Genomic DNA, 27,458 nt, shown 5'->3' with positions numbered 1-27,458 from the left:
TACTGCGCCAAACTCAGGCAAGACGAGATAAGCAGATACTCAGACATGTGCACTGTATAACAAGTTATGATTTCAATGGTTAATTCTAACCTAGAAGGGAATCACTGGCTTGCTGCGCTCCAGCAGGTCCTGGCTTGAGAGAGGGCGGGGGATGGTCGACACCTACAGGCCCATACTGGTACTGCAGTCTTGGTGCAGGGCTCCTCTGCTCAGGCACAGTGGCTAGGTACTAAGGCAGGAGTAAAAAAAAAAAATATATATATATTTAAAAAAAAAAAAAAAATCTGGAATATGTTCAAGGATCAAATATAAAGAGGGCTTCAAGGAGGGGGGCTGGCCAAGTCACTTTGCGCACGCAGCCGGGCCGCCCGTAAGCCCATACGGTCAGTCAGGGGGTTGGTTCGGGCGCAGTCACAATAATCCGGTGGTTAGCTAGGGAGCGGTGGCATGAGTGAAGTGTCGCCCAGCTGGCGTGCGCTCACTCACACGTCTGTCCTTGGTTATTCAGGTTCACAGGTGGTGGGCTAACTTACGATACTGTGGGGTTCGTGGCTGTCATGGCCGCCAGGTGAGTCAGGGGTGGTGCATGCGGGGGCCAACCCCCTCTTTTCTCCTGCATAGGCTTGGGGGACAGGGGATGGTGGTCTATTATGTCCAGGCCTCTGGCGCATCTCTTACAGGGTGGCGCCTACAGTCGTGGTCTTTGGTGGGGGGGAAAAGAAAAAAAAAAAAAAAAAAAGAAAAAATTATAATAATGGTATAGATAGGAATGTTGCTTTGCCAGGTCTGTCACGACTACAGACTCCTTATAAAGCCCTGCCACGACTGCAGGCATCAGTCTGTCACGACTACAGACCCGCTCTAAAGCCCTGCCACGACTGCAGGCAACAGTCTGTCACGACTACAGACCCGTTATAAAGCCCTGCCACGACTGCAGGCATCAGTCTGTCACGACTACAGACTCGTTATAAAGTCCTGCCACGACTGCAGGCATCAGTCTGTCACGACTACAGACCCGTTATAAAGCCCTGCCACGACTGCAGGCATCAGTCTGTCACGACTACAGACTCGTTATAAAGTCCTGCCACGACTGCAGGCATCAGTCTGTCACGACTACAGACCCGCTCTAAAGCCCTGCCACGACTGCAGGCACAAATCCGTTACGACTGCAGACTCATTATTAAGACCGGCCACGACTGCAGGCATTAGTCTCATGTCAACAGACTCATGAGGTAATACTACCACGTCTACAGGCGATGGTCCGTTACCGCTACTCTCGATGTAGGGTCCCCTCACGACTATAGGGGCTAGTCGGTCACATCCACAGACTCGGTCGCACTCCCGTTAACTACAGGCACTGGGTGGGCATCTACGGGTAGTTGCGTCACGACTACGCACGTGGGTCAGCCACGGCCTGGAAGGTCAGCCTTCACGGTCACAGGTAGGTCCAGTTAGGCTTCAGTCTCCCAGCGGGTTCCAGTCACAATAACCAGCCCCTAGGTGAGGGGGGGCACTCCCGCACCGGCGCACAATGCCAGGGAGCTGTGCGGCTCCTCACGCGGCACACGGTTCAAACCAGCGGGGGCCGGGGCCCACGGTAAAGGAAGGGCTCCCTCTGATCCGGTGCACATTGCCAGGGAGTGGCGCTGCTCCCCACGCGGTACGAGTGTCCAGCCGGCGGTGGGTTGGCCCTCCCGCACTGGTGCATTCTGCCAGGGAGCAGCGTGAGCTCCCCACGCGGCTGGGGGGTAAGGCTCCTCATCTTCAATAAAGTCTGGCACGGGCCGCCGTGCCGTTAGGTAGGCAGGGATCAGGGGAAGGAGTACTAGGCTCGGTCAGGGGGAGCAGATCATAGGCGGTGGCTGGCTTCCTGCTGCCGGCCGTACATTAGGTTCCAAGGGGGTTATTTAGGCACAAGATGTTAGTTAGTCCGTGCAGGTGATCTGCGTTATACCATGCTCTTCATGCTCGTACTCAGAGCTGTGCCCATACGGGAGCTGCTTAAGTGGTTGATAGTGAAAAAAAAAAAAAAAAAGTATGTGTATATATATAAAAAAAAAAAAAATAATATATACATTTTTGAGTCTCTCACGCATGGCTTCTCCGTGTTAGTTTTACACATACAGATCTGCCATTAGAGTCTCTCACGCATGGCTTCTCCGTGTGAGTTTTACACATATGACTCCGCCATTAGTCTCTCACGCATGGCTTCTCCGTTTTAGCTTTACACATATGACTCCGCCATTAGTCTCTCACGCATGGCTTCTCCGTTTTAGGTTTACACATATGACTCCACCATTAGTCTCTCACGCATGGCTGCTCCGTTTTAGGTTTACACATATGACTCCGCCATTAGTCTCTCACGCATGGCTGCTCCGTTTTAGGTTTACACATATGACTCCGCCATTAGAGTCTCTCACGCATGGCTTCTCCGTTTTAGGTTACACATTTGACTCCGCCATCTGAGTCTCTCATGCATGACTTCTCCGTTTAGGTTCACACATATGTCTCCGCCATTAGAGTCTCACGCATGGCTGCTCCGTTTTAGGTTACATATATGACTCCGCCATTAGAGTCTCTCACGCATGGCTTCTCCGTTTTAGGTTTACACATAGGACTCCGCCATTAGAGTCTCTCACGCATGGCTGCTCCGTTTTAGGTTTACACATATGACTCCGCCATTAGAGTCTCTCACGCATGGCTTCTCCGTTTTAGGTTACACATTTGACTCCGCCATCTGAGTCTCTCATGCATGACTTCTCCGTTTAGGTTCACACATATGTCTCTGCCATTAGAGTCTCACGCATGGCTGCTCCGTTTTAGGTTACACATATGACTCCGCCATTAGAGTCTCTCACGCATGGCTTCTCCGTTTAGGTTCACACATATGTCTCCGCCATTAGAGTCTCTCACACATGGCTTCCCCGTTTTAGGTTTACACATAGGACTCCGCCATTAGAGTCTCTCACGCATGGCTTCTCCGTTTTAGGTTTACACATAGGACTCCGCCATTAGAGTCTCTCACGCATGGCTTCTCCGTTTTAGGTTACACATATGACTCCGCCATTAGAGTCTCTCACGCATGGCTTCTCCGTTTTAGGTTACACATATGACTCCGCCATTAGAGTCTCTCACGCATGGCTTCTCCGTTTTAGGTTACACATATGACTCCGCCATTAGAGCCTCTCACGTATGGTTTCTCCGTTTTAGGTTACACATATGACTCCGCCATCTGAGTCTCTCACGCATGGCTTCTCCGTTTTAGTTTTACACATATGACTCCGCCATTAGAGTCCCTCACGCAGAGCTTCTCCGTTTTAGTTTTACACATATGACTCCGCCATTAGAGTCTCTCACGCATGGCTTCTCCGTTTTAGGTTTACACATATGACTCCGCCATTAGAGTCTCTCACGCATGGCTTCTCCGTTTTAGGTTTACACATATGACTCCGCCATTAGAGTCTCTCACGCATGGCTTCTCCGTTTTAGTTTTACACATATGACTCCGCCATTAGAGTCTCTCACGCATGGAGATTAAAAAAAAAAAAAAAAAAAATTTCCTCACCAGGCCCAGCTGCGCTGGGACAAGTCTCCCATCTCACCATAGCTAAGAGACTGATGGCCAATTCCTTGGCCAGTAATACTCTGAGGGCTTACAAGACAGCTTGGCACCTGTTTCAGAGATATGAGAACACCTACCCGGCCGCTGGCCGGGGACCTATCACTCACCTATTGGGCTTTGTCGGGGTTTTTGCCACTCTCAATTAAACCTGTCCTATAGCATTGTTAACTATACATGGCAGGTATTCAGCACCATTGGTGCAGGCTACATCCGGACCTACCGTCACTCTTCTCCGCCCACCCGATCAAAGCGGCGTTGAAGGGTTTGCGCAAGATGTCTGTTGTGAAACGACATGGGCGTCAGCCATTTACCGGTAGCTTGTTCAGGCCGTGACAGGCAAACTGCAGGGGCAAACCGTTCGGGCCGCAGGTTAGCGCTCTGGTAGAAACAGCCTTGTACCTGGCTTTCCATGGATTCCTCAGGTCAGGCGAGCTCATGGGCACCAATACGCTGGCTGGGTGCCTGCGGAAAGGTCAGCTCATCCGGCGCGGGTCCATCTATGTCCTCACCTTGGCCTCGTCCAAGACGTCACGGCCGGGGCAACCAGTGGCGGTCAGATACTTTCCCACGGACAGCAGATGGTGTCCGGTGCAGGCCTTGGAGGCTTGGCTGCGTAGTATTTAGTCCAAGCGGCATGTTCTCCCGTACTCGAACTAGGCAATGCCCGGCTAACCACCGCGGCCTTTCTTACGTACTTTCAGGTTAGTTGACAGGTCCAGGGGTCGGTCCTCGCTGGATCACAGGACATTCCTTCCGCATGGGCGCGGCAGCGGCGGCGTCCATGCATAAGGTGCCAGTACATGTCATCAAACGGTTGGGTCGTCGCAGTTCCGTGTGTTCCATACGTAATATCCCGGATCCTTATACGAAATATCATTGGCTTTCGAGTTTTGGTCTGTAGTTTCTGTTATCAAGTTTTCTAACTCCTATGCATGGTTCTTTTGGCCCCTTTAGGCTACCCTTCGATAAGCAGTTCCGGCATAACTCTGCTGCTTCTAGGTTGGGGGGGTGGAGTATAGGCGTAGGTAGGGGACCCTCTCAGCATGAGCCGATCCGAGCACAAGTGGTAGGCAATTAAGAGTGCCGTATTTGTGTGAGGGGAGGCGGGGCGTTCACTATTTAAACCTGGCCCTCCTCCCCCCACTTGTCGGTTCGAACGATTTCAACCCACCCAGGAGCCCTCCCTTCTTTCAGGTCTCATTATTGGGGTAGCCCCCTTTAGGCTACCCTTCGATAAGCAGTTCCGGCATAACTCTGCTGCTTCTAGGTTGGGGGGGTGGAGTATAGGCGTAGGTAGGGGACCCTCTCAGCATGAGCCGATCCGAGCACAAATGTGATTAGTAAAAGTGCGCAAAACTCCACTAGCTCTTGGCTGGTGTATGTTGCTTCTCCTAGTTGGATTTTTTGTGACTCGCAAAAATAGGTGTACAATTATACTAGCATGATAAATGTACCCCAATAACCTCCAAAACAGTCACATTTTCAGTAGTAAATGCTACAAAAAAAATAAGACTGTCTAAAACAGCATTTTTGATACTAAAAACAGGCGCAATTTAGTAAATGTGCCCCCAGTATTTATAAGGAGTCGCACAGCAGGTGATGAATGAGGCAGTGTGTCTTTGTATTCATCACGGTGCAGGTGGATCATGTGCTATTGGACTACGCGTTGGTCGGCTCCCGAATTAGGTGCAAAAATCCAGCGAGAAAGTTGCATATTAGATATAAAAAGCCCCAACCATATACACTTTTATATTTATGAAAAGGAGCATGTCTACACCCCAATATCACTATTTTAATAAAATTGTCGCACAGCCCACCCATGAAGAAGCGTAGATGTTAGACCAAATTTGGGACAAAATCAAGTGGAAAAAAGCGCACTTAGATGAATCAGTTTAAAACATACACACCAAGTAAACCACGCCCCTAAAATCAGTCTAAGGCCTCATGCACACGACCGTTCCGTTTTTTGCGGTCTGCCACCCGTGTGCCTTCCGCAATTTGCGGAACGTAACAGGCGGCCCATTGTAGAAATGCCTATTCTTGTCCTCAAAACGGACATGTTATATTTTTTTTGCGGGGCTACGGAACGGAGCAACAGATGTGGACAGCACACGGAGTGCTGTCGGCATCTTTTGCGGCCCCATTGAAGTGAATGGGTCCGCATCCGAGCTGCCAAAACTGCGGCTCGGATGCGGACCAAAACAACGGCCTATAAGACAATAAATAGTCGAACCAGGAAAAAGAGAAGAAAAACAGGCGCAAAACAAAGTAAGTAAGGGCTCAAGCACATAATCGGTGGCTGTTTTGCGGATCCGCAAAACATGGATACCAGCCGTGTGCATTGCACATTCTGCAGAACGGTACTGCCAGCCCCTAATAGAACAGTCCTATCCTTGTCCGAGTCCTTAAAAAAATTTAAATAAATGTTTGTGTGCATGAGCCCTAAATGTGCCAAAAACACTGAACATTAGACCAAAAAAGGCGCAAACAACGATTATATGTAACTAGAGTAACTGGAATAAATGCTTAGCACTGTGCAGATGATAAATGGCTTCTTAGCTTTGTGGGGATGAGTTTCACAGATCTGAATATAATGCAGTACCCTAACAACGAGAGAGGGTGTCATTTTAGGTTGCAGATGCTGGAGCAACAGGTTGTCGGAGGTGAACAGGCGAAAAACAAGGACCTGAAGGAAAAACACAAGCGCAGGAAGAAGTATGCGGATGAGCGCAAAAAGGAACTGATCGCTGCACTGCAAAATGTAGATGAAGACAGCAGCGACCGAATACTGCTTAATGTTTATGAGTCTATTCAAGAAGAGCTGCAAGCCAAAAGCAAACATCTAGAGAAGATCCAGAAGAAGGTAAGCAATCCATTTATCCTGTTGAGAAACAAGCGCCTCCGTAATCCAGCACCAATCCATTGAATGCTACATTGGCGCCCCAGGGGCTCTGTGTGCAAGACTCAGCTATGTGTACGACACCTATAAGCTTGTACGCACCAAGAGGCATCAATTCTAAAAAGCTGTCAACGTTTACCAGTATTGCACTGACACACAGCACAGAAACAGCAGCTCCAATAGCCCTCGTAGTGTGTATTATTTTCTAGTCTCACATACTGTATCTCCTTCTGTATCACAGCTGAAAGCTGCAGAGATTGAAATTGAAGATCTGCACTCGGAGTTTGAACGAGACAGAGACGACTATCTGGTTACTATACGACGCCAAGAAATGGACCTGCTCCTCTTCCAGCAGATCCTGGACCAGATCCAGCCCCTGATCAGGAGAGACTGCAATTACAGCAATCTGGATAAAATCAGGAGAGAGGCTTCATGGGATGAGGACAGTAACAGCTGGAAGATCCCTGAAATTCTCATCCAGAAAACCAGTCTCCCCTCAGGTAAATGCCCCAGCGCTCATTCCAGCTATTGTATACTGGTGTATATGAGGCCCAGCACCAGAGCACAAAGGATTATATTATAGAAATAACCTCAATGTTAACTAATTGACAAAAAAATACCGCCGCCAGATAGAAAGTGGTGCAACTCTCAGCATGCAGTTATGGCCTCATGCACACGGCCGTGCCGTTTTTTTGCCGCAAGCCGCGGATCCGCAAAAAACGGAAGCCGCCCGTGTTGCCTTCAGCAATTTGCGGAACGGAACAGGCGCCGGTAATATAAATGCCTATTCTTGTCCGCAAAGCGCGGACAAGAATAGGACATGTTATATTTTTTTAACGGGGCCGCGGAACGGAGCCACGGATGCGGACAGCACACGGAGTGCTGTCCGCATCTTTTGCGGCCCCATTGAAGTGAATGGGTCCGCATCAGAGTCGTCAAAATTGAGCATTTATGGGACCAGCTGGGACACAGCTTCAGCAACCTACAAGTGGACAGGATCTACAGGCCCAGCTGTAACATTTGTGGGCAAATGTGCCGCTGGATCCAATACAAAACCTGTATGCTTCCATGTTCAACCGTATCTCATCTTCTATCTAGGCTAGAGGCCATATTTCATCCTGTATCCAGGCTAGAGACCGTATCTCATCCTGTATCCAGGCTAGAGGCCGTATCTCATCCTGTATCCAGGCTAGAGGCCGTATCTCATCCTGTATCCAGGCTAGAGACCGTATCTCATCCTGTATCCAGGCTAGAGGTGGCACAACAGGGTCCTAGAGCCTCCTTTCATTTGTACCGTTTTCCCCAATAAAGTTCTCCTTTCCTCTGATATTGTAATTACTTCCATACATCACCTAAGTAGTATAAGGTTGGATGGTACTCCAATCTGTTTGCGTGGGTAATAGGAGATGGTTCCCAAACCAGATAATGATAGAATTTAGACTCCTGTACTGCACTTGGTTCTCAAGAATAATGCTTTTATTAGTGTGCGGTTCCAAATCATGGCGCCTTTTCATACAGGCTACTGCCTCACTATAGCACTCGCCACACAGGGCCATAAAGCCCCCTACCAACGCAGCATCCTGCTACCCACTGAGGGTTTACTACCTCCATGCTTTTTCCTCTCACCTATGCGGCTCAAACCAGTTGTACTGAAGAAGGCTATAAGCCGAAAAACGTTTTTTGACTGGAACCGCACACTAAAAAAAGCATTATGTACATTAGTACAGAAGTTTAAATTCTATCTTCCATACATCACCATTACAGTCACACAGAGAAAACTTCATTTAATTCCAACAACTCCCTCTTGGCACTGTATGTTTTTTGTCAATGAATGCCATTGGAAACTGGCGAATGGGCGAGGGTTGTGGTAATAGCTGGCAGGTGGAGAACTTCTCGTCTACTGTGTCTCAGAGCCCAGCATGGTTACCTCATCCTCAGCTATAGCATTCTATTACAGCCACAAATCCTGGCAGTTTTACCACATCACAGATCCCTATGACCCTGTTAGTTTGAGTCATTAGACCGGTGGTCGGGTTGGGATTTGTGGTTGTTATACACACACTTAAAGGGAACCTGTCACCGGGATTTTGTGTATAGAGCTGAGGACGTGGGTTGCTAGATGGCCACTAGCACATCCGCAATATCCAGTCCCCATAGCTCTGTGTGCTTTTATTGTGTAAAAAAAACTATTTGATACATATGCAAATTAACCTGAGATGAGTCCTGTCCTGTACGTGACTCATCTCAGGGACAGGACTCATCTCAGGTTAATTTGCATATGTATCAAATCGGTTTTTTTTCACAATAAAAGCACATAGAGCTATGGGGACTGGGTATTGCGGATGTGCCATCTACCAACCCATGTCCTCAGCTCTATACACAAAATCCTGGTGACAGGTTCTCTTTAAATGCACTTATAGCCGTCTGAATAAAGCCTAATTGAACAGCCAGATCTCAGTTTAAAGAAGCACTCCCATCATTTTTTTCTGAACCTAAAGTTATCGCTCTCAAAACAGTTCTTACTGTTGCTTTATCCCCGCTACGAGTCTCCTTTCTGGTTTTCCTGTGCTGGTCTGCCATCTTTTTCTACCTTTTCTCTCTCTCTACTATATCCATCAAAGAGGACCTTTCACTGGTCCTGACATTACAATATAAGTACCTGGAACTGTAGGGCATGTTAAGGAGATGTCGTCGCCCCTTTTTATTTGCCTATGGACTGCTCCGCTCCACCACTGTGCCCCCCGTTCTGATTTTCTGCCCATACCATCGGTACAGGGAGGAGGAGACGGCCATGTTTCTCTATTAGATATAGCAAGCCTACGTCTACCACATATATCCATCCCTCTGTCTTAGAGGAGCGTACAGTCTACGTTTTATTTCTTACCTGGACAAGTAACAGAATCTGCTGCACCGCACAGCCCATCGTACTGCGAGTTTGTATCACTGTAATGCATACTTACCAACGTTTGAGTTGGTAAAATCAGGGCATATAAGCCCCACCCCCGTAACGCCCTGGACCCGACCAGAAACACCTATTTGTGGGTGGGGTTTGTGTTAACCATGACCATTTTGGCCCGGGACAGCACAAATTTGCCGGGACGGTCTCTGAAAATCAGGGACAGTCCCGGCGAATTCAGGACAGTTGGCAGCTATGGTAATGGTGGTGGCTGTCTCCTCACATATAGATTCTCTCCTTACATATAGACAATAACTGTTATTCTTCCTGTCTCTACAGCCCCAGGTCTTCCATCAGCTAAACCAAAGAGGACACCACCAAGTGAGAACGGAGAGCACCACCTGGTACGTCTTCTGTGATGAGCCCCACACGCCTTGTTGTCTATGTATAAAGTGGTTCAGGAAACCAGCTGCAGAGGTCCAGAAGCACTCACACTGTTGTATTAATGGTGGGGGGGGTTTTGGGTGCCTAAAATGTTCCCACTGGAATGGTTGTCAGTGCTTTCCTCTGATGGGTCCGATTCCTGTTGTTGGAACAAAATATTTGACCCATCCCCCATTAATACAAGTGTGTGATTAAAGCCTGTAGTAGGGATTCGTGGCATGATGCTTTGTGTGGAGTATAAAAGGGGTATTCCCATGTGAGACAATGTGGGCATATCGCTAGGATATTGGTTCTGTACAGCGAGAAAGGAGCAGGGTCCGGCCACCACCAAGCGCTCTCCCCATAGTACTGAATGTGAGCACACCGCTCTGGTGCGGCCATCGCTCTTATTTATTTCTATGGAGCCGACGGCCCTAAAGATATGAATGGAGGTCGGCTGCGCATGCGCAGTGCGCCCTCCACAACTTTCGAGCCTCCATTCCCAGCGGAGGGACCCACACCTATCAGACAATGGGGGCATATCCTAGCCATATGCCCCCATTGTCTTTAATGTATTGTTGCTATGTGCCTCATGGACTAATACTAATAGGGACTTGGTGTCTGTTCTACACGGTCCGGTCATGCAGCAATGCCGTGTAATAGATTTCTGTTCTAATTGGCTGCAGTGGAAAATAGCATCACATACTCACATAGCAAATATATAATACTTCAAAGAAAGACACATCAAAACCGCAATGGTTTCACTTACAAATATTCACTTTAATCTTCTTGCGAGACATATGACACATAACAGCAACTTACATCTCAACTGCCTTTTCTGGGTGAGAGAGAGGGAGCCCAATTAATACGCATTCCCAGCGGTGAGAAAAGTGATGAGCGTTCTTTATATGCTGACAAATAGCGGATACACCATATAGTGCACTACTGAAAACAGCGGATTAGTTTCCTGCACCAGCACTAGATTATCTATTACTACATCATTATATCAATACGATTGTCTTGTCAGGGGGAAGACCGATACAAAGTCATGCTCCACAAAAGTGACAGTGAAAACCTTGCAAGCAACTACTTCAAGTCCAAACGCGCCAGCCTAATTCTCAGCGCCGATCCGATGAAGAGCTTGGGTGAGTGGAGCACGTTCTGTACTTGAACTCAGCATTAATGTCATGTGCCCAATCGCTGACTTCGATAATTTGTGGAACGGCCACCTGGATCCACTAAAATACGTGTGCAAGGTCCCATAGAAATGAATGAGTCACTGTGCTATGCGCAAAAAAAATACAGTGGTGTGCATGAAGCCTTAAAGGGGATGTTCAGCTTTTATGAAGTGTCCCCAGTGCCCCATGTGTTAAAATCATAAAAGATCATGTACTCATGACTGAATCCCCAGTGCTGCTGCTTCAGTGACACACGGGTGACATACAGCACGTAACCACTACAGCCAATCACTGCCTTCAGCGGTATATGCCCAGTGGCTGCAGCAGTCACCCAACATATACTGCTACTTCACAGGCACCAGAGCGGCTGCACTGGAAATGCCAGGAGATTAAATGTCGAGCATAAGTTAATTTATTACTTTAACATATTCATGAACACTGGGGGGGTTCTCATAAGTCAGGCTGGATGGATGCCATATTTTCTGCAAGGGAGAAACCACTTCCTTTCATGTGGAGCAGGGATGCTCAACCTGCGGCCCTCCAGCTGTTGCAAAACTATAACTCCCAGCATGCCCTAATAGCTGTAGGCTGTCCAGGCATGCTGGGAGTTGTAGTTTTGCAACAGCTGGAGGGCCACAGGTTGGGCATCCCTGATGTGAAGGAATTATAAAGGGGTATTCCCTTCTTGGAAAGTAATTGCGTAAAATCAGTGGGAGTCAGACCTCTGGGACCCCCAGAATCCTGAGAATTAACCCCTTAAGGACCGGGCTCATTTTCACCTTAAGGACCAGGCCATTTTTTGGAAATCTGACCAGTGTCACTTTAAGTGCTAATAACTTTAAAACGCTTTGACTTATCCAGGCCATTCTGAGATTGTTTTTTCGTCACATATTGTACTTCATGACACTGGTAAAATGAAGTCAAAAAAATTAAATTTAAATTTAAATTTACCAAAAATTTTGAAAAATTTGCAAATTTCAAAGTTTCAGTTTCTCTACTTCTGTAATACATAGTAATACCCCAAAAAATTGTGATGACTTTACATTCCCCATATGTCTACTTCATGTGTGAATTGTTTTGGGAATGATATTTTATTTTTTGGGGATGTTATAAGGCTTAGAAGTTTAGAAGCAAATCTTGAAATTTTTCAGAAATTTACAAAAACTAAATTTTTAGGGACCAGTTCAGGTCTGAAGTCGATTTGCGAGGCTTACATAATAGAAACCACCCAAAAATGACCCCATCTAAGAAACTACACCCCTCAAGGTATTCAAAACTGATTTTGCATACATTATTAACCCTTTAGGTGTTGCACAAGAGTTATTGGCAAATGGGGAGGAAATTTGAGAATTTAATTTCTTTGTCTAATTTTTCATTTTAACCCATTTTTTCCACTAACAAAGCAAGGGTTAACAGCCAAACAAGATTGTATCTTTATTGCCCTCACTCTGCCGTTTACAGAAACACCCAATATGTGGCCGTAAACTACTGTACGGGCACACAGCGGGGCGTAGAGTGAAAGGTGCGCCGTATGGTTTTTGGAAGGCTGATTTTTATGGACTGGTTTTTTGACACCATGTCCCATTTGAAGCCCCCTGATGCACCCCTAGAGGAGAAACTCCCTAAAAGTGACCCCATCTAAGAAACTACACCCCTCAAGGTATTCAAAACTGATTTTGCATACGTCGTTAACCCTTTAGGTGTTGCACAAGAGTTATTGGCAAATGGGGATGAAATTTGAGAATTTCATTTTTTTGCCTAATTTTCAATTTTAACCCATTTTTTCCACTAACAAAGCAAGGGTTAACAGCCAAACAAGACTGTATCTTTATTGCCCTGACTCTGCTGTTTACAGAAACACCCCATATGTGGCCGTAAACTACTGTACGGGCACACAGTAGGGCGTAGAGTGAAAGGTGCGCCGTTTGGTTTTTGGAAGGCTGATTTTGCTGGACTGTTTTTTTGACACCATGTCCCATTTGAAGCCCCCCTGATGCACCCCTAGAGTAGAAACTCCATAAAAGTGACCCCATCTAAGAAACTACACCCTTCAAGGTATTCAAAACTGATTTTACAAACGTTGTTAACCCTTTAGGTGTTGCACAAGATTTAATGGAAAATAGAGACACAATTTCAAAATTTCAAATTTTTGGCAGATTTTCCATTTTAATATTTTTTTTCCAGTTACAAAGCAAGGGTTAACAGCCAAACAAAACTCATTATTTATGGCCCTGATTCTGTAGTTTACAGAAACACCCCATATGTGGTCGTAAACAGCTGTACAGGCACACGGCAGGGCGCAGAAGGAAAGGAATGCCATACGGTTTTTGGAAGGCAGATTTTGCTGGACTGGTTTTTTTCACACCATGTCCCATTTGAAGCCCCCCTGATGCACCCCTAGAGTGGAAACTCCAAAAAAGTGAATCCATTTTAGAAACTACAGGATAGGGTGGCAGTTTTGTTGGTACTAGTTTAGGGTACATATGATTTTTGGTTGCTCTATATTACACTTTTTGTGCAGCAAGGTAACAAGAAATAGATTTTTTGGCACGTTTTTTTTTTTTGTTATTTACAACATTCATCTGACAGGTTAGATCATGGGGTAATTTTATAGAGCAGGTTGTCACGGACGCGGCGATACCTAATATGTATACATTTTTTTTTATTTATGTAAGTTTTATACAATAACTTCATTTTTAAAACCAAAAAAATGTTTTAGTGTCTCCATAGTCTAAGAGCCATAGTTTTTTCAGTTTTTGGGCGATTATCTTGAGTAGGGTCTCATTTTTTGCGGGATGAGATGACGGTTTGATTGGCACTATTTTGGGGTGCATATGACTTTTTGATCGCTTGCTATTACACTTTTTGTGACGTAAAATGGCAAAAAATGGCTTTTTTTACACTGTTTATATTTTTATTTTTTTACGGTGGTCATCTGAGGGGTTAGGTCATGTGATATTTTTATAGAGCCGGTCGATACGGACGCGGCGATACCTAATATGTATACTTTTTTTTTATTTATGTAAGTTTTACACAATGATTTCATTTTTGAAACAAAAAAAATCATGTTTTAGTGTTTCCATAGTCTAAGAGCCATAGTTTTTTCAGCTTTTGGGCGATTATCTTGAGTAGGGTCTCATTTTTTGCGGGATGAGATGACGGTTTGATTGGTACTATTTTGGCGTACATGCGACTTTTTTGATCACTTTTATTACCTTTTTTGGGAAGTAAGGTGGGCAAAATTTAAATTTTCTCATAGTTTTTATTTTTTTATTTTTATGGCGTTCACCGTGCGGGGAAAGTAACATGACCATTTTATAGATCAGGTCGTTACGGACGCGGCGATACCTAATATGTGTAGTTTATTTTATTTTTTTAATTTTTATTCAGTGATAAATGTGTTTTTTTTTATCTTAACTTTTTTCACTTTTTTTTACATTTTTTTGACCCAGACCCGCTTGGTTCTTGAAGATCCAGTGGGTCTGATGTCTGTATAATACAGTACAGTACAATATATATTGTTCTGTACTGTATTTTACTTACACTGAACAGATCTATGCTTTCAGCATAGATCTGTTCAGCACCATGGACAGCAGGACGCCTGAGCAGGCGTCCTGTTGCCATGGGAACCCTCCCCGTCTGCTCAGAACTTCGCAGACGGGGAAGGGTAAGCACGGGGCTGAGGGGGGCTCTCTGGGGGCTCTCTCCCTCTCCATCGGGGGGCTGCAAAGGCACAGCAGCCCCCCGATGGAGAGGGAGTGAGCTCCCTGACCGATGACAGTTAACTTTTTCCATACAGCGGTCCGTACGGACCGCGGTATGGAAAGGGTTAAACGGCTGACATCTGCACAGATGTCAGCCGTTTATACCAGGGTGCCAGCAATGTGCTGGCACCCTGGTATAACCACTAGAAGCCAACGATCATTCATGGGAGGCGGGCGGGGGATCGCGATCCCGCCTGCCGCACCGCCCGCCTCCCGCAACGCCCCCACCGCATGCGACACCCCCCCCGGCATCAAATCATGCAGGGGTGCAGGGGGGGGGGTAAAAAATATAGATTTTAGCCACTCAAAAGTTTCTGATCCCCGCGGTCAGGGACCGCGGGCATCAGAAACTGCAAAAAGCGCAGCAAACCGCAGGTCTGAATTGACCTGCGGTTTGCTGCGATTGCCGACACGGGGGGGTCACATCACCCCCCCTGGCGTTGTCACAGGATGCCGGCTGAAGGATTTCAGCCGAAATCCCGTTCCGTTTAACCCCTCGGGCGCCGGAATCCCGATTTAAAAGTTAGGACGTACCGGTACGTCCTTGGTCCTTAAGGACTCGGGAAATAGGGCGTACCGGTACGTCCTATGTCCTTAAGGGGTTAAGGAAGGTAGTGTCCCCCCTCCAAAACATCACCATTCATTGTGCAGACTCTGCAGTTTTAGGCTAGGTCTACACAACGACATTTGTCGCGCAACATTTTGTCGCACCAATGTCGCTTGACAATTTTTCTAATGATGTCTATGGTGTCGCACTGCGACATGCTGCGACTGCGACGCGACAGTCGCAAAAAATCCAGCATGGACCTAGCCTTAGGGTGAGTTCACACGGGCGAGTATTCCGCGCGGGTGCAATGCGGGAGGTGAACGCATTGCACCCGCACTGAATCTGGACCCATTCATTTCTATGGGGCTGTGCACATGAGCTGTGATTTTCACGCATTACTTGTGCGTTGCGTGAAAATCGCAGCACGCTCTATATTGTGCGTTTTCCACGCAACGCAGGCCCCATAGAAGTGAATGGGGCTGCGTGAAAATCGCAAGCAAGTGCGGATGCGGTGCGATTTTCACGCATGGTTGCTAGGTGACGATCAGGATGGGGACCCGATCATTATTATTTTCCCTTATAACATGGTTATAAGGGAAAATAATAGCATTCTGAATACAGAATGCATAGTACAACAGCGCTGGAGGGGTTAAAAAATAATAATAATTTAACTCACCTTAACCACCTCCGGACCGCCTAACGCAGGATCGCGTTCCGGAGGTGGCAGCCCTGCGCAGAGTCACGCATATATGCGTCATCTCGCGATGGCCGAGATTTCCTGTGAACGCGCGCACACAGGCGCGCGCGCTCACAGGAACGGAAGGTAAGAGAGTTGATCTCCAGCCTGCCAGCGGCGATCGTTCGCTGGCAGGCTGGAGATGTGTTTTTTTTAACCCCTAACAGGTATATTAGACGCTGTTTTGATAACAGCGTCTAATATACCTGCTACCTGGTCCTCTGGTGGTCCCATTTGTTTGGATCGACCACCAGAGGACACAGGTAGCTCAGTAAAGTCCCACCAAGCACCACTACACTACACTACACCCCCCCCCCCCCCCGTCACTTATTAAGCCCTTATTAGCCCCTGATCACCCCATATAGACTCCCTGATCACCCCCCTGTCATTGATCACCCCCCTGTCATTGATTACCCCCCTGTAAAGCTCCATTCAGATGTCCGCATGATTTTTACGGATCCACTGATAGATGGATCGGATCCGCAAAACGCATCCGGACGTCTGAATGAAGCCTTACAGGGGCGTGATCAATGACTGTGGTTATCACCCCATATAGACTCCCTGATCACCCCCCCTGTCATTGATTACACCCCTGTCATTGATCAACCCCCTGTAAAGCTCCATTCAGACGTCCGCATGATTTTTACGGATCCACTGATAGATGGATCGGATCCGCAAAACGCATCCGGACGTCTGAATGAAGCCTTACAGGGGTGTGATCAATGACTGTGGTGATCACCCCATATAGACTCCCTGATCACCCCCCTGTAAAGCTCCATTCAGATGTCCGCATGATTTTTACGGATGCACTGATAGATGGATCCGATCCGCAAAACGCATCCGGACGTCTGAATGAAGCCTTACAGGGGCATGATCAATGACTGTGGTGATCACCCCATATAGACTCCCTGATCACCCCCCTGTAAAGCTCCATTCAGATGTCCGCATGATTTTTACGGATGCACTGATAGATGGATCCGATCCGCAAAACGCATCCGGACGTCTGAATGAAGCCTTACAGGGGCATGATCAATGACTGTGGTGATCACCCCATATAGACTCCCTGATCACCCCCCTGTCATTGATTACCCCCCTGTAAAGCTCCTTTAAGATGTCCGCATGATTTTTACGGATGCACTGATAGATGGATCGGATCCGCAAAACGCATCCGGACGTCTGAATGAAGCCTTACAGGGGCGTGATCAATGACTGTGGTGATCACCCCATATAGACTCCCTGATCACCCCCCTGTCATTGATTACCCCCCTGTCATTGATTACCCCCCTGTAAAGCTCCATTCAGACGTCCGCATGATTTTTACGGATCCACTGATAGATGGATCGGATCCGCAAAACGCATCCGGACGTCTGAATGAAGCCTTACAGGGGTGTGATCAATGACTGTGGTGATCACCCCATATAGACTCCCTGATCACCCCCCTGTCATTGATCAACCCCCCTGTCATTGATCAACCCCCCTGTCATTGATCACCCCCCTGTCATTGATCACCCCTCTGTAAGGCTCCATTCAGATATTTTTTTGGCCCAAGTTAGCGGAATTTATTTATTTTTTTCTTACAAAGTCTCATATTCCACTAACTTGTGTCAAAAAATAAAATCTCACATGAACTCACCATACCCCTCACGGAATCCAAATGCGTAAAATTTTTTAGACATTTATATTCCAGACTTCTTCTCACGCTTTAGGGCCCCTAGAATGCCAGGGCAGTATAAATACCCCACATGTGACCCCATTTCGGAAAGAAGACACCCCCAGGTATTCCGTGAGGGGCATATTGAGTCCATGAAAGATTTAAATTTTTGTCCCAAGTTAGCGGAACGGGAGACTTTGTGAGAAAAAAATTAAAAATATCAATTTCCGCTAACTTGTGCCAAAAAAAATAAATTTCTATGAACTCGCCATGCCCCTCATTGAATACCTTGGGGTGTCTTCTTTCCAAAATGGGGTCACATGTGGGGTATTTATACTGCCCTGGCATTCTAGGGGCCCCAAAGCGTGAGAAGAAGTCCGGTATCCAAATGTCTAAAAATGCCCTCCTAAAAGGAATTTGGGCACCTTTGCGCATCTAGGCTGCAAAAAAGTGTCACACATCTGGTATCGCCGTACTCAGGAGAAGTTGGGGAATGTGTTTTGGGGTGTCATTTTACATATACCCATGCTGGGTGAGAGAAATATCTTGGTCAAATGCCAACTTTGTATAAAAAAATGGGAAAAGTTGTCTTTTGCCAAGATATTTCTCTCACCCAGCATGGGTATATGTAAAATGACACCCCAAAACACATTCCCCAACTTCTCCTGAATACGGCGATACCACATGTGTGACACTTTTTTGCAGCCTAGGTGGGCAAAGGGGCCCATATTCCAAAGAGCACCTTTAGGATTTCACAGGTCATTTACCTACTTACCACACATTAGGGCCCCTGGAAAATGCCAGGGCAGTATAACTACCCCACAAGTGACCCCATTTTGGAAAGAAGACACCCCAAGGTATTCCGTGAGGGGCATGGCGAGTTCCTAGAATTTTTTAATTTTTGTCACAAGTTAGTGGAAAATGCTTATTTTTTTTTTTTTTTTTTTTTTTTTCATACAAAGTCTTATATTCCACTAACTTGTGACAAAAAATAAAAAGTTCCATGAACTCACTATGCCCATCAGCGAATACCTTGGGGTCTCTTCTTTCCAAAATGGGGTCACTTGTGGGGTAGTTATACTGCCCTGGCATTCTAGGGGCCCAAATGTGTGGTAAGGAGTTTGAAATCAAATTCTGTAAAAAATGACCTGTGAAATCCGAAAGGTGCTCTTTTGAATATGGGCCCCTTTGCCCACCTAGGCTGCAAAAAAGTGTCACACATCTGGTATCCCCGTACTCAGGAGAAGGTGGGGAATGTGTTTTGGGGTGTCATTTTACATATACCCATGCTGGGTGAGAGAAATATCTTGGCAAAAGACAACTTTTCCCATTTTTTTATACAAAGTTGGCATTTGACCAAGATATTTATCTCACCCAGCATGGGTATATGTAAAAAGACACCCCAAAACACATTCCTCAACTTCTCCTGAATACAGAGATACCAGATGTGTGACACTTTTTTGCAGCCTAGGTGGGCAAAGGGGCCCACATTCCAAAGAGCACCTTTCGGATTTCACAGGTCATTTACCTACTTACCACACATTTGGGCCCCTAGAATGCCAGGGCAGTATAACTACCCCACAAGTGACCCCATTTTGGAAAGAAGAGACCCCAAGGTATTCGCTGATGGGCATAGTGAGTTCATGGAAGTTTTTATTTTTTGTCACAAGTTTGTGGAATATGAGACTTTGTATGAAAAAAAAAATAAAAAATCATCATTTTCCACTAACTTGTGACAAAAAATAAAAAATTCTAGGAACTCGCCATGCCCCTCACGGAATACCTTGGGGTGTCTTCTTTCCAAAATGGGGTCACTTGTGGGGTAGTTATACTGCCCTGGTATTCTAGGGGCCCAAATGTGTGGTAAGGAGTTTGAAATCAAATTCAGGAAAAAATGAGGAGTGAAATCCGAAAGGTGCTCTTTGGAATATGGGCCCCTTTGCCCACCTAGGCTGCAAAAAAGTGTCACACATCTGGTATCCCCGTACTCAGGAGAAGTTGAGGAATGTGTTTTGGGGTGTCTTTTTACATATACCCATGCTGGGTGAGAGAAATATCTTGGTCAAATGACAACTTTGTATAAAAAAATGGGAAAAGTTGTCTTTTGCCAAGATATTTCTCTCACCCAGCATGGGTATATATAAAATGACACCCCAAAACACATTCCCCACCTTCTCCTGAGTACGGAGATACCAGATGTGTGACACTTTTTTGCAGCCTAGGTGGGCAAAGGGGCCCATATTCCAAAGAGCACCTTTCGGATTTCACAGGTCATTTTTTACAGAATTTGATTTCAAACTCCTTACCACACATTTGGGCCCCTAGAATGCCAGGGCAGTATAACTACCCCACAAGTGACCCCATTTTGGAAAGAAGAGACCCCAAGGTATTCGCTGATGGGCATAGTGAGTTCATAGAACTTTTTATTTTTTGTCACAAGTTAGTGGAATATGAGACTTTGTAAGAAAAAAAAAAAAAAAATCATAATTTTCCGCTAACTTGTGACAAAAAATAAAAAGTTCTATGAACTCACTATGCCCATCAGCGAATACCTTAGGGTGTGTACTTTCAGAAATGGGGTCATTTGTGGGGTGTTTGTACTGTCTGGGCATTGTAGAACCTCAGGAAACATGACAGGTGCTCAGAAAGTCAGAGCTGCTTCAAAAAGCGGAAATTCACATTTTTGTACCATAGTTTGTAAACGCTATAACTTTTACCCAAACCATTTTTTTTTTACCCAAACATTTTTTTTTATCAAAGACATGTAGAACTATAAATTTAGAGCAAAATTTCTATATGGATGTCGTTTTTTTTTGCAAAATTTTACAACTGAAAGTGAAAAATGTCATTTTTTTGCAAAAAAAATCGTTAAATTTCGATTAATAACAAAAAAAGTAAAAATGTCAGCAGCAATGAAATACCACCAAATGAAAGCTCTATTAGTGAGAAGAAAAGGAGGTAAAATTCATTTGGGTGGTAAGTTGCATGACCGAGCAATAAACGGTGAAAGTAGTGTAGGTCAGAAGTGTAAAAAGTGGCCTCGTCTTTCAGGGTGTTTAAGCACTGGGGGCTGAGGTGGTTAATCCACTTACTCGCGCAGCCCGGCATCTTTTCTGTCTTCATCTTAGCTGTGTGCAGGAAAAGGACCTGTGGTGACGTCATCACATGATCCATCACCATGGTAAAAGATCATGTGATGGATCATGTGATGACCGGAGTGACGTCACCACAGGTCCTTTTCCTGCACACAGCTAAGATGTAGACAGAAGAGATGCCGGGCTGCGCGAGCAAGTGGATTAAGGTGAGTTAAATTATTTTATTTTTTAACCCCTCCAGCGCTATTTTACTATGCATTCTGTATTCAGAATGCTATTATTTTCCCTTATAACCATGTTATAAGGGAAAATAATACAATCTACAGAACACCGATCCCAAGCCCGAACTTCTGTGAAGAAGTTCGGGTTTGGGTACCAAACATGCGCGATTTTTCTCACGTGAGTGCAAAACGCATTACAATGTTTTGCATTCGTGCGGAAAAATCGCGCATGTTCCCGCAACGCACCCGCACCTTTTCCCGCAACGCCCGTGTGAACTCAGCCTTAATGAATTGCCCACCGACATGGACAAGATTAGGTCGGTCAGTGAGTCTGCATTTTGATTATGGATAACACTGACATAATGCTGTCAGTGCTTTCCAATATATTCTAAGGGTTACATAGCATCATAAATCAATATAATGCTATACTACACGTCAGTGTTGGGAGGTCAGGACGGGAGCTGCCGCATACTCATGCTGCAAGTCCGATTTGTGGAACTCGCTCGTTTGAAAGGGGCCTATATGTTTGATTAATTGCCTGGAACTAGACCACACGGCCAGCCATACGCGAGATTAAAGTCAGCTCATTGCAGGTGACAATCAGCCTTTTGCAGCTGTCGATCAGTGGCAGACGCCAGAATTCTGTCAAAAGAAAATGTGATCGGCCCGGTTGGAAAATTTCAGCAGTTGTCGGCTATAATTATATGTGTACGACATGATCGCCAAATCTGGCTGATTGTTTGCCATTGTACTAGACCAAGGTATCTTTTTTTAATTTTTTTTTATTTTGTGACTCCCTGGGCGGACAGTTTAATCTGGCATGTTGCTAATAGGATCATTGGCAAAAAGACTCCCATCTGCTGCACAATACTAACTCTGCTCTATTGTTTAGTTGAGTAAAAAAAAAGTGCAGATGAGCTACCTATCGGGTCTATTTACATAGTGCGGTCATATTATTTTGTAATGCAAATAACATATGACTGCAACATGTGAACAGATCCAAGGGAATAAAAAAAATCTGGGATTCTGCACAGTTTTTACATCGCTTTAATCACAGCTGTATTTTACCTACACGCCGATGTCATTTCTCTTTGTCTCCCCCCTGCAGCTCTGCACAGCAATTCTCCAGCCTACAGCTCTCCGCTCAACACATCCCCTTCCATCTTGTCTGCCAGTCTCAACTCTGTGTCCCCAGTTCAGTCCCTGGATGCGCCCCTCCCCCGACCATTTCGACTAGAGTCCCTGGAGATTCCCGTCTCGTCTGCCAAAACCAAGCGCAAGAAAAGCAAAAGCCATGGAAATCCAGAGGCTTTCTGAACATTTAGGGGCGACTTGCTGATCTGGAACCCACACAAAACACCAAAAGAGAATGAATGTATGGACCATGAGATGCTTCTGCACTGCCTGGACGCGCTCCCTTTGTGAAGCACGGCATATAATAGCTGGGGGGAGGGGAGAATCTGGTTTAGCATTGAGCTTCATAAAGGACAATGTGAATTACGACACATTCTGCATGTGATAAGTACATTACCATTTTATGTAATATTGCATGGTTGAAGGAAGCCTGCAATTTTCTGTAACAGAGGGGAAACTTTTCATTGCAGAAAATTGCAATCACGTGCAGTTTTTTTCCTATGGGAGAAAAAAATGCAATTTACAGTAATCACAAAAAAATCCAACATGATATAATGCGACCCTATAGAAATGCATTCTAGGTGTTGTATCGTGGACATGCTTGTACCAGTCGTGCGCAATATATCACTATAGAGCGCCACCATAAATCATCCTGTTTCTAACCACACCAGGTCACAAATAAATATGGAACAGACGACGGGTCGACAGCAGCCAATCACATTCATGCTTTTATTTTTGAAAAACGAAGGCCGGAATCTGAATGGTTGACTGGACTCATTAGGTACCTATGTTATGTATTTCTAAAACGAATTAAAGTGTAATATCTCGTCTAGCAGAGCCTCACAGCTTATATCGACTTTGTAACTACTTTACTGTATTTTAACTGCTTATGGGCGAGTTTGTGTTACTAAGGGCTCATGCCCATGAACGTGCCGTGTTTTGTGGTCTGCAAATTGCGGATTCACAAAACACGGATGCCGCCCATAATAGAAATGCCTATTCTTTTCCGCAAAACGAAAGAAAGAATAGGACATTCTTTTTTGCGGCCCCATGGAAGGGAGCAATGTATGCGGACAGCGGCCCCATTGACGTAAACGGGTCCGCATCCGAGCCGCAAAAAATCTGAATTAGTCTTACCGGTAATTCTGTTTCCATGAAATCACCATAACGGCGTGCACAAGGAGATTGACCCCTGACCTCTGTAGGGGCTGGAACAGAGAAAGGTTAAATTGTCCCCTCCCATCACCATTCCCCAGTGTTTCAAAATTACTAAAGAGCAAAAACATGGTAAATACACAAATGTAGTGCAAAAAAAATAGAAGTACAGTTCTTGAATGGTATTATGTCATAGCAACAGGGACTCTTAATGGCAAATAAAAGATAAGTAAAGAGAAGGGATAAATGTGCCGTTATAGTGATTTCATGGACACGGAATTACCGGTAAGACTAATTCTGATTTTCCATATCAACACCGTGACGGCATGCACAAGGAGATATCCAAAATTATGAAATTAAGGGGGGCTACTGCCTAGAGGACCTTACGTCCAAAAGACAAGTCGGACATCTTGAAAAAATCTAATCTGACATGTTTTATGAAGGTATGCATATTGGACCAAGACGCAGCTCTGCAAATCTCGTCCACTTTTTCAGCATGTGAAGAGGATATGGCCCTGTAAGACCTTGAATCTTATAGCAGCAGGAAATAGTATTCTTTTTCCATCTAGATGATCCAATAGATGATTTGGAAACTTTCTGACCTTTATTCTTTCCTGCAAACTTGATAAGAAGATTGTCTACCTTCCTGAAACTTTTTTAGTGGTTTCTAGATATTTCAGAACTATTCTTCTAACATCCATAGTGTAAAAATCATGCTCATTTTTGTTCTTGGGATTATTAAAAAAGGAAGGAAGAATGATTTCCTGACATCTATGAAAGTCAGACACCACCTTAGGGAGGAACCCTGGGCAGGGGTAGATTGAGAACTTAAAGACGCCCTGGAAAAAATACTAAAACTAGCCCCGTTTTGTAGCCGGGTCCATGGAAGGCAGGACCAGTAATACCATATTGTGGCACATTATACGACCCCAACAAAGCCAAATACCACAGTCCATCGCAAAATACTGCCAGCAGCGCAAAATACTGCCAGCAGCACAAAATACAACCCCAAAAACTTCCACTGGCCGGTTGTGAAGAGGGCCCAGGTGGCCCCCTGGGCATCGGCCCACTGGGAAATTTCCCTGTAAGGTCTATGGCCAATCCGCTCCTAACCCTGGGTCTAGTTTGAAGGGGTTCTGCAGTTTGTTTAAACTGATGATCTATCCTCTGGATAGATCATCAACATCTGATCAGCGGGTGTTCAAAACACTGTTTTGAAAGATAGGACTTTGATTAAACAATCTTCCAAAGGTTGAAACGGACTCATAGCTAGACCATTTAGCGCCGTGTTAAGGTCTCAAGAAGGGACATGTGACCTCAATGTGGGTCTCAATCTAGAGGCTGCCCTGATAAATCTCCTGATCCACCTATGGCTGGCTAGATCAGTATCGAAGAAACAACTTAGCACCGAAACCTGGACTTTTAAGGTAGATGGTCTGAGACTGAGCTCCAGACCTTTTTGCAAAAAATCTAAGATTTTTTTTTGAATCTTCGGTTTTTCGATATTCGAAGTTGTCTTCCCTCACCAGGAACAAAATTTCTTCCTCATCTTCAAGTAAATGGCGGAGGTTACTTTTTTCCTACAGGATCTGAATGTAGAGATCACCTTATCTGAAAGCCCCTGGCGCTTTAACACTTTACTTCAGGATCCAAGCTGTAAGCTTGAGGAATTCTGGGTGAGGATGTAGAATGGGGCCTTGATAAAGAATGTCCTTCCGAGAGGAAGAATCCAAAGGTTCGTAAATAGAGAGTCTCTTGAGAGGTGAGAACCAGCTCCTTTTTGGCCAAATAGGGGTTATTAGAATAATGGTTGAATTTTCCTGATGAATCTTCTGAATCACTCTTGGAATTAGTGGTAGAGGCGGGAATGCGTAACCCAGATTCCAGTTCCATGCTAGAGCAAAGGCATCTATCGCCCAAGGATTGTCCTTGCGATTCAGGGAACCAAATTTTTTTACTTTCGTGTTTTCTCTTGAAGCGAACAAAATCTATGTCCGGCTTCCCTCATGTGCTCACAATCATCTTGAAGACCTCTGGATTTAAACCCACTCTTTCTGATCTAATTTCCGTCTGCTTAGGTAGTCTGCCTCCTGATTTGATGAAATGGATCTTACATTCCTTTCTGCCCAGGTGAAAATCATGTCTGATAGATCTAGGATTTTTTTTCGACCTAGTTCCGTCGTTGTGTTGTCTAAAAGAATTCTCAAGTGATGGTCCTGCAGAATCTCCGTCGCTGAAGTTAGGGTCTCCCACACTTAGCAACGGATCACATGGGCAGGATTTGCTCCCCAGGGTAAAAATGTACCCTGGGTTTTGAGCATCTTTTGCCTTTTGACCACTTTATTCTGTGATTTTGTTTGTATATGTATGCCTGGAGGTGAGGCAACCTCAGGTTTGAATGTGCCTTAATTTTGATCTATGGGTAACATTCAGGTGCACCTGGGCAGCCTGCATCACATGACCCAGTTATAGGTGGGACTCACAGCCTTCTCCCATTGTATGTGTGATTTCACGCTGGAGGTAACTGGGAGCTGCTGTGTGTTGGACTTTATGCACCTATCATAAATTGTCCATACTGTATAGGTAGGTTAGCGTTAGGTCCCGTGCCACATTGAGATACCTTGATGGGGTGCGCGGGCTACGGTATGTTCTTGATATAAGAATATATTGGCGAAAGTCTCATTTTAATATCAGTGTGAGGGTTTAGCCATATATTGTCAATTGCCTCTACCAATGTAGTGCACCATCTTCAGTGATTTTCTCCCACACTGCCCTTATCTATACAATCACAGAAAATAATGCACTATAATAATAGATGCAAGCATAACATATGGACTAAGTCCTCACTCTATTGATAAAATCTGAGATACTTGGTCAATACATTTTGATCAAAACACATCTAAGCCCACCTACTAGGCGACAAGGTGGTCTCAGTTCAGGCGGGTCCTTCGCTAAACCTGCCTATGCCGTTATGCATTTATGTTCAGGAGCGCAGACTCCGCACATATAGTGTGTTGCTTCTAGTTACCTCCATGTGCAGCAGCAACCGGTGGGAGGAGGAGCACAGACTACTATATGTACCACCTTAATCAAGGTCGCCTATTAGATAGATGGGGCAAAAGTGCACATGAATACTACTCCCAAGATAGGAGCGTATTCACAAATCAAGACAAGTTAGACAAATCACGGGAAAAAAAATATAAAACATCCTGCACGATATGATAATAAATATTGCGGATGTACATGGCTACATTTATACAATCACAGAAAATAATGCACTATAATAATAGATGCAAGCATAGTATTCATGTGCACTTTTGCCCCACCTATCTAATAGGCGACCTTGATTAAGGTGGTACATATAGGTTTGCGCTCTCCTCCTCCCACCGGTTGCTGCTGCACATGGAGGTAACTAGGAGCAACACACTATATGTGTGGGGTCTGCGCTCCTGAACATAAATGCATAACGGCATAGGCAGGTTTAGCATAGGACCCGCCTGAACTGAGACCACCTTGTCACTTGGTAGGTGGGCTTAGATGTATTTTGATCAAAATGCATTGACCAAGTGTCTCAGATTTTATCAATAGAGTGAGGGCTTAGTCCATATGTTATGCTTGCATCTATTATTATAGTGCATTATTTTTTGTGATTGTATAAATGTAGCCACGTACATCCGCAACATTCATTATCATATCGTGCAGGATGTTTTATATTATTTTTCCCGTGATTTGTCACACTGCCCTTATCTCCCTGAAGTTTGACTGCCTATAGACGGGTGCCAGGAACCCTGGTAGAAATTGTTGCCAATATTCGCTCCCCAGCCCGACTTGCTCGCGTCTGCTTTGATGTGAATATGTGGAGATTTCTTCCAGACTACCCCCTCGGATAGATTCTCTGAAGTTGTCCACCAGGACAGGGATGATTTTACTGGCCCAGGAATGAATATCTTCTGATCCAGAGATTTTAGTTATCTGTCCCAAACCTTCAGAATCCAGGATTGCATGGTGCAGAAGTGTGACTGACTCCATGTTACCGAGGGAAATGTACAAGGTCAGTAGACCCAGGACACTCATGGCTTCTCTTACGGAACAATTTTTCCCAATTCACCACCATGACGGCAAAATAGGAGATTGGCC

At 45.3% G+C, this 27,458-nt stretch overlaps 1 protein-coding gene across 4 annotated transcripts in view; it reads left to right on the top strand.

Annotated features, from left to right (window-relative positions):
- Positions 1-22,943, top strand: part of KIF17 (kinesin family member 17) — a 41,094-nt gene extending 18,151 nt beyond the window's left edge. For all 4 annotated transcript variants that reach the window (XM_040423509.1, XM_040423523.1, XM_040423502.1 and 1 more), the window contains exons 11-15: positions 6,254-6,485; positions 6,763-7,021; positions 9,757-9,821; positions 10,868-10,985; positions 22,141-22,943. In XM_040423509.1, coding sequence (XP_040279443.1) covers positions 6,254-6,485; positions 6,763-7,021; positions 9,757-9,821; positions 10,868-10,985; positions 22,141-22,349 — 883 coding nt within the window. In that variant the 3' untranslated portion in view covers positions 22,350-22,943. The remainder of the gene's footprint in view (positions 1-6,253; positions 6,486-6,762; positions 7,022-9,756; positions 9,822-10,867; positions 10,986-22,140) is intronic.
- The last annotated feature ends 4,515 nt before the right edge of the window (positions 22,944-27,458 follow it).

The sequence above is a fragment of the Bufo bufo genome, chromosome 1 (genome assembly GCF_905171765.1).
Source record: "Bufo bufo chromosome 1, aBufBuf1.1, whole genome shotgun sequence".
NCBI classification, from domain to species: domain Eukaryota; kingdom Metazoa; phylum Chordata; class Amphibia; order Anura; family Bufonidae; genus Bufo; species Bufo bufo.
This window is presented reverse-complemented; position numbering and strand designations above follow the sequence as displayed.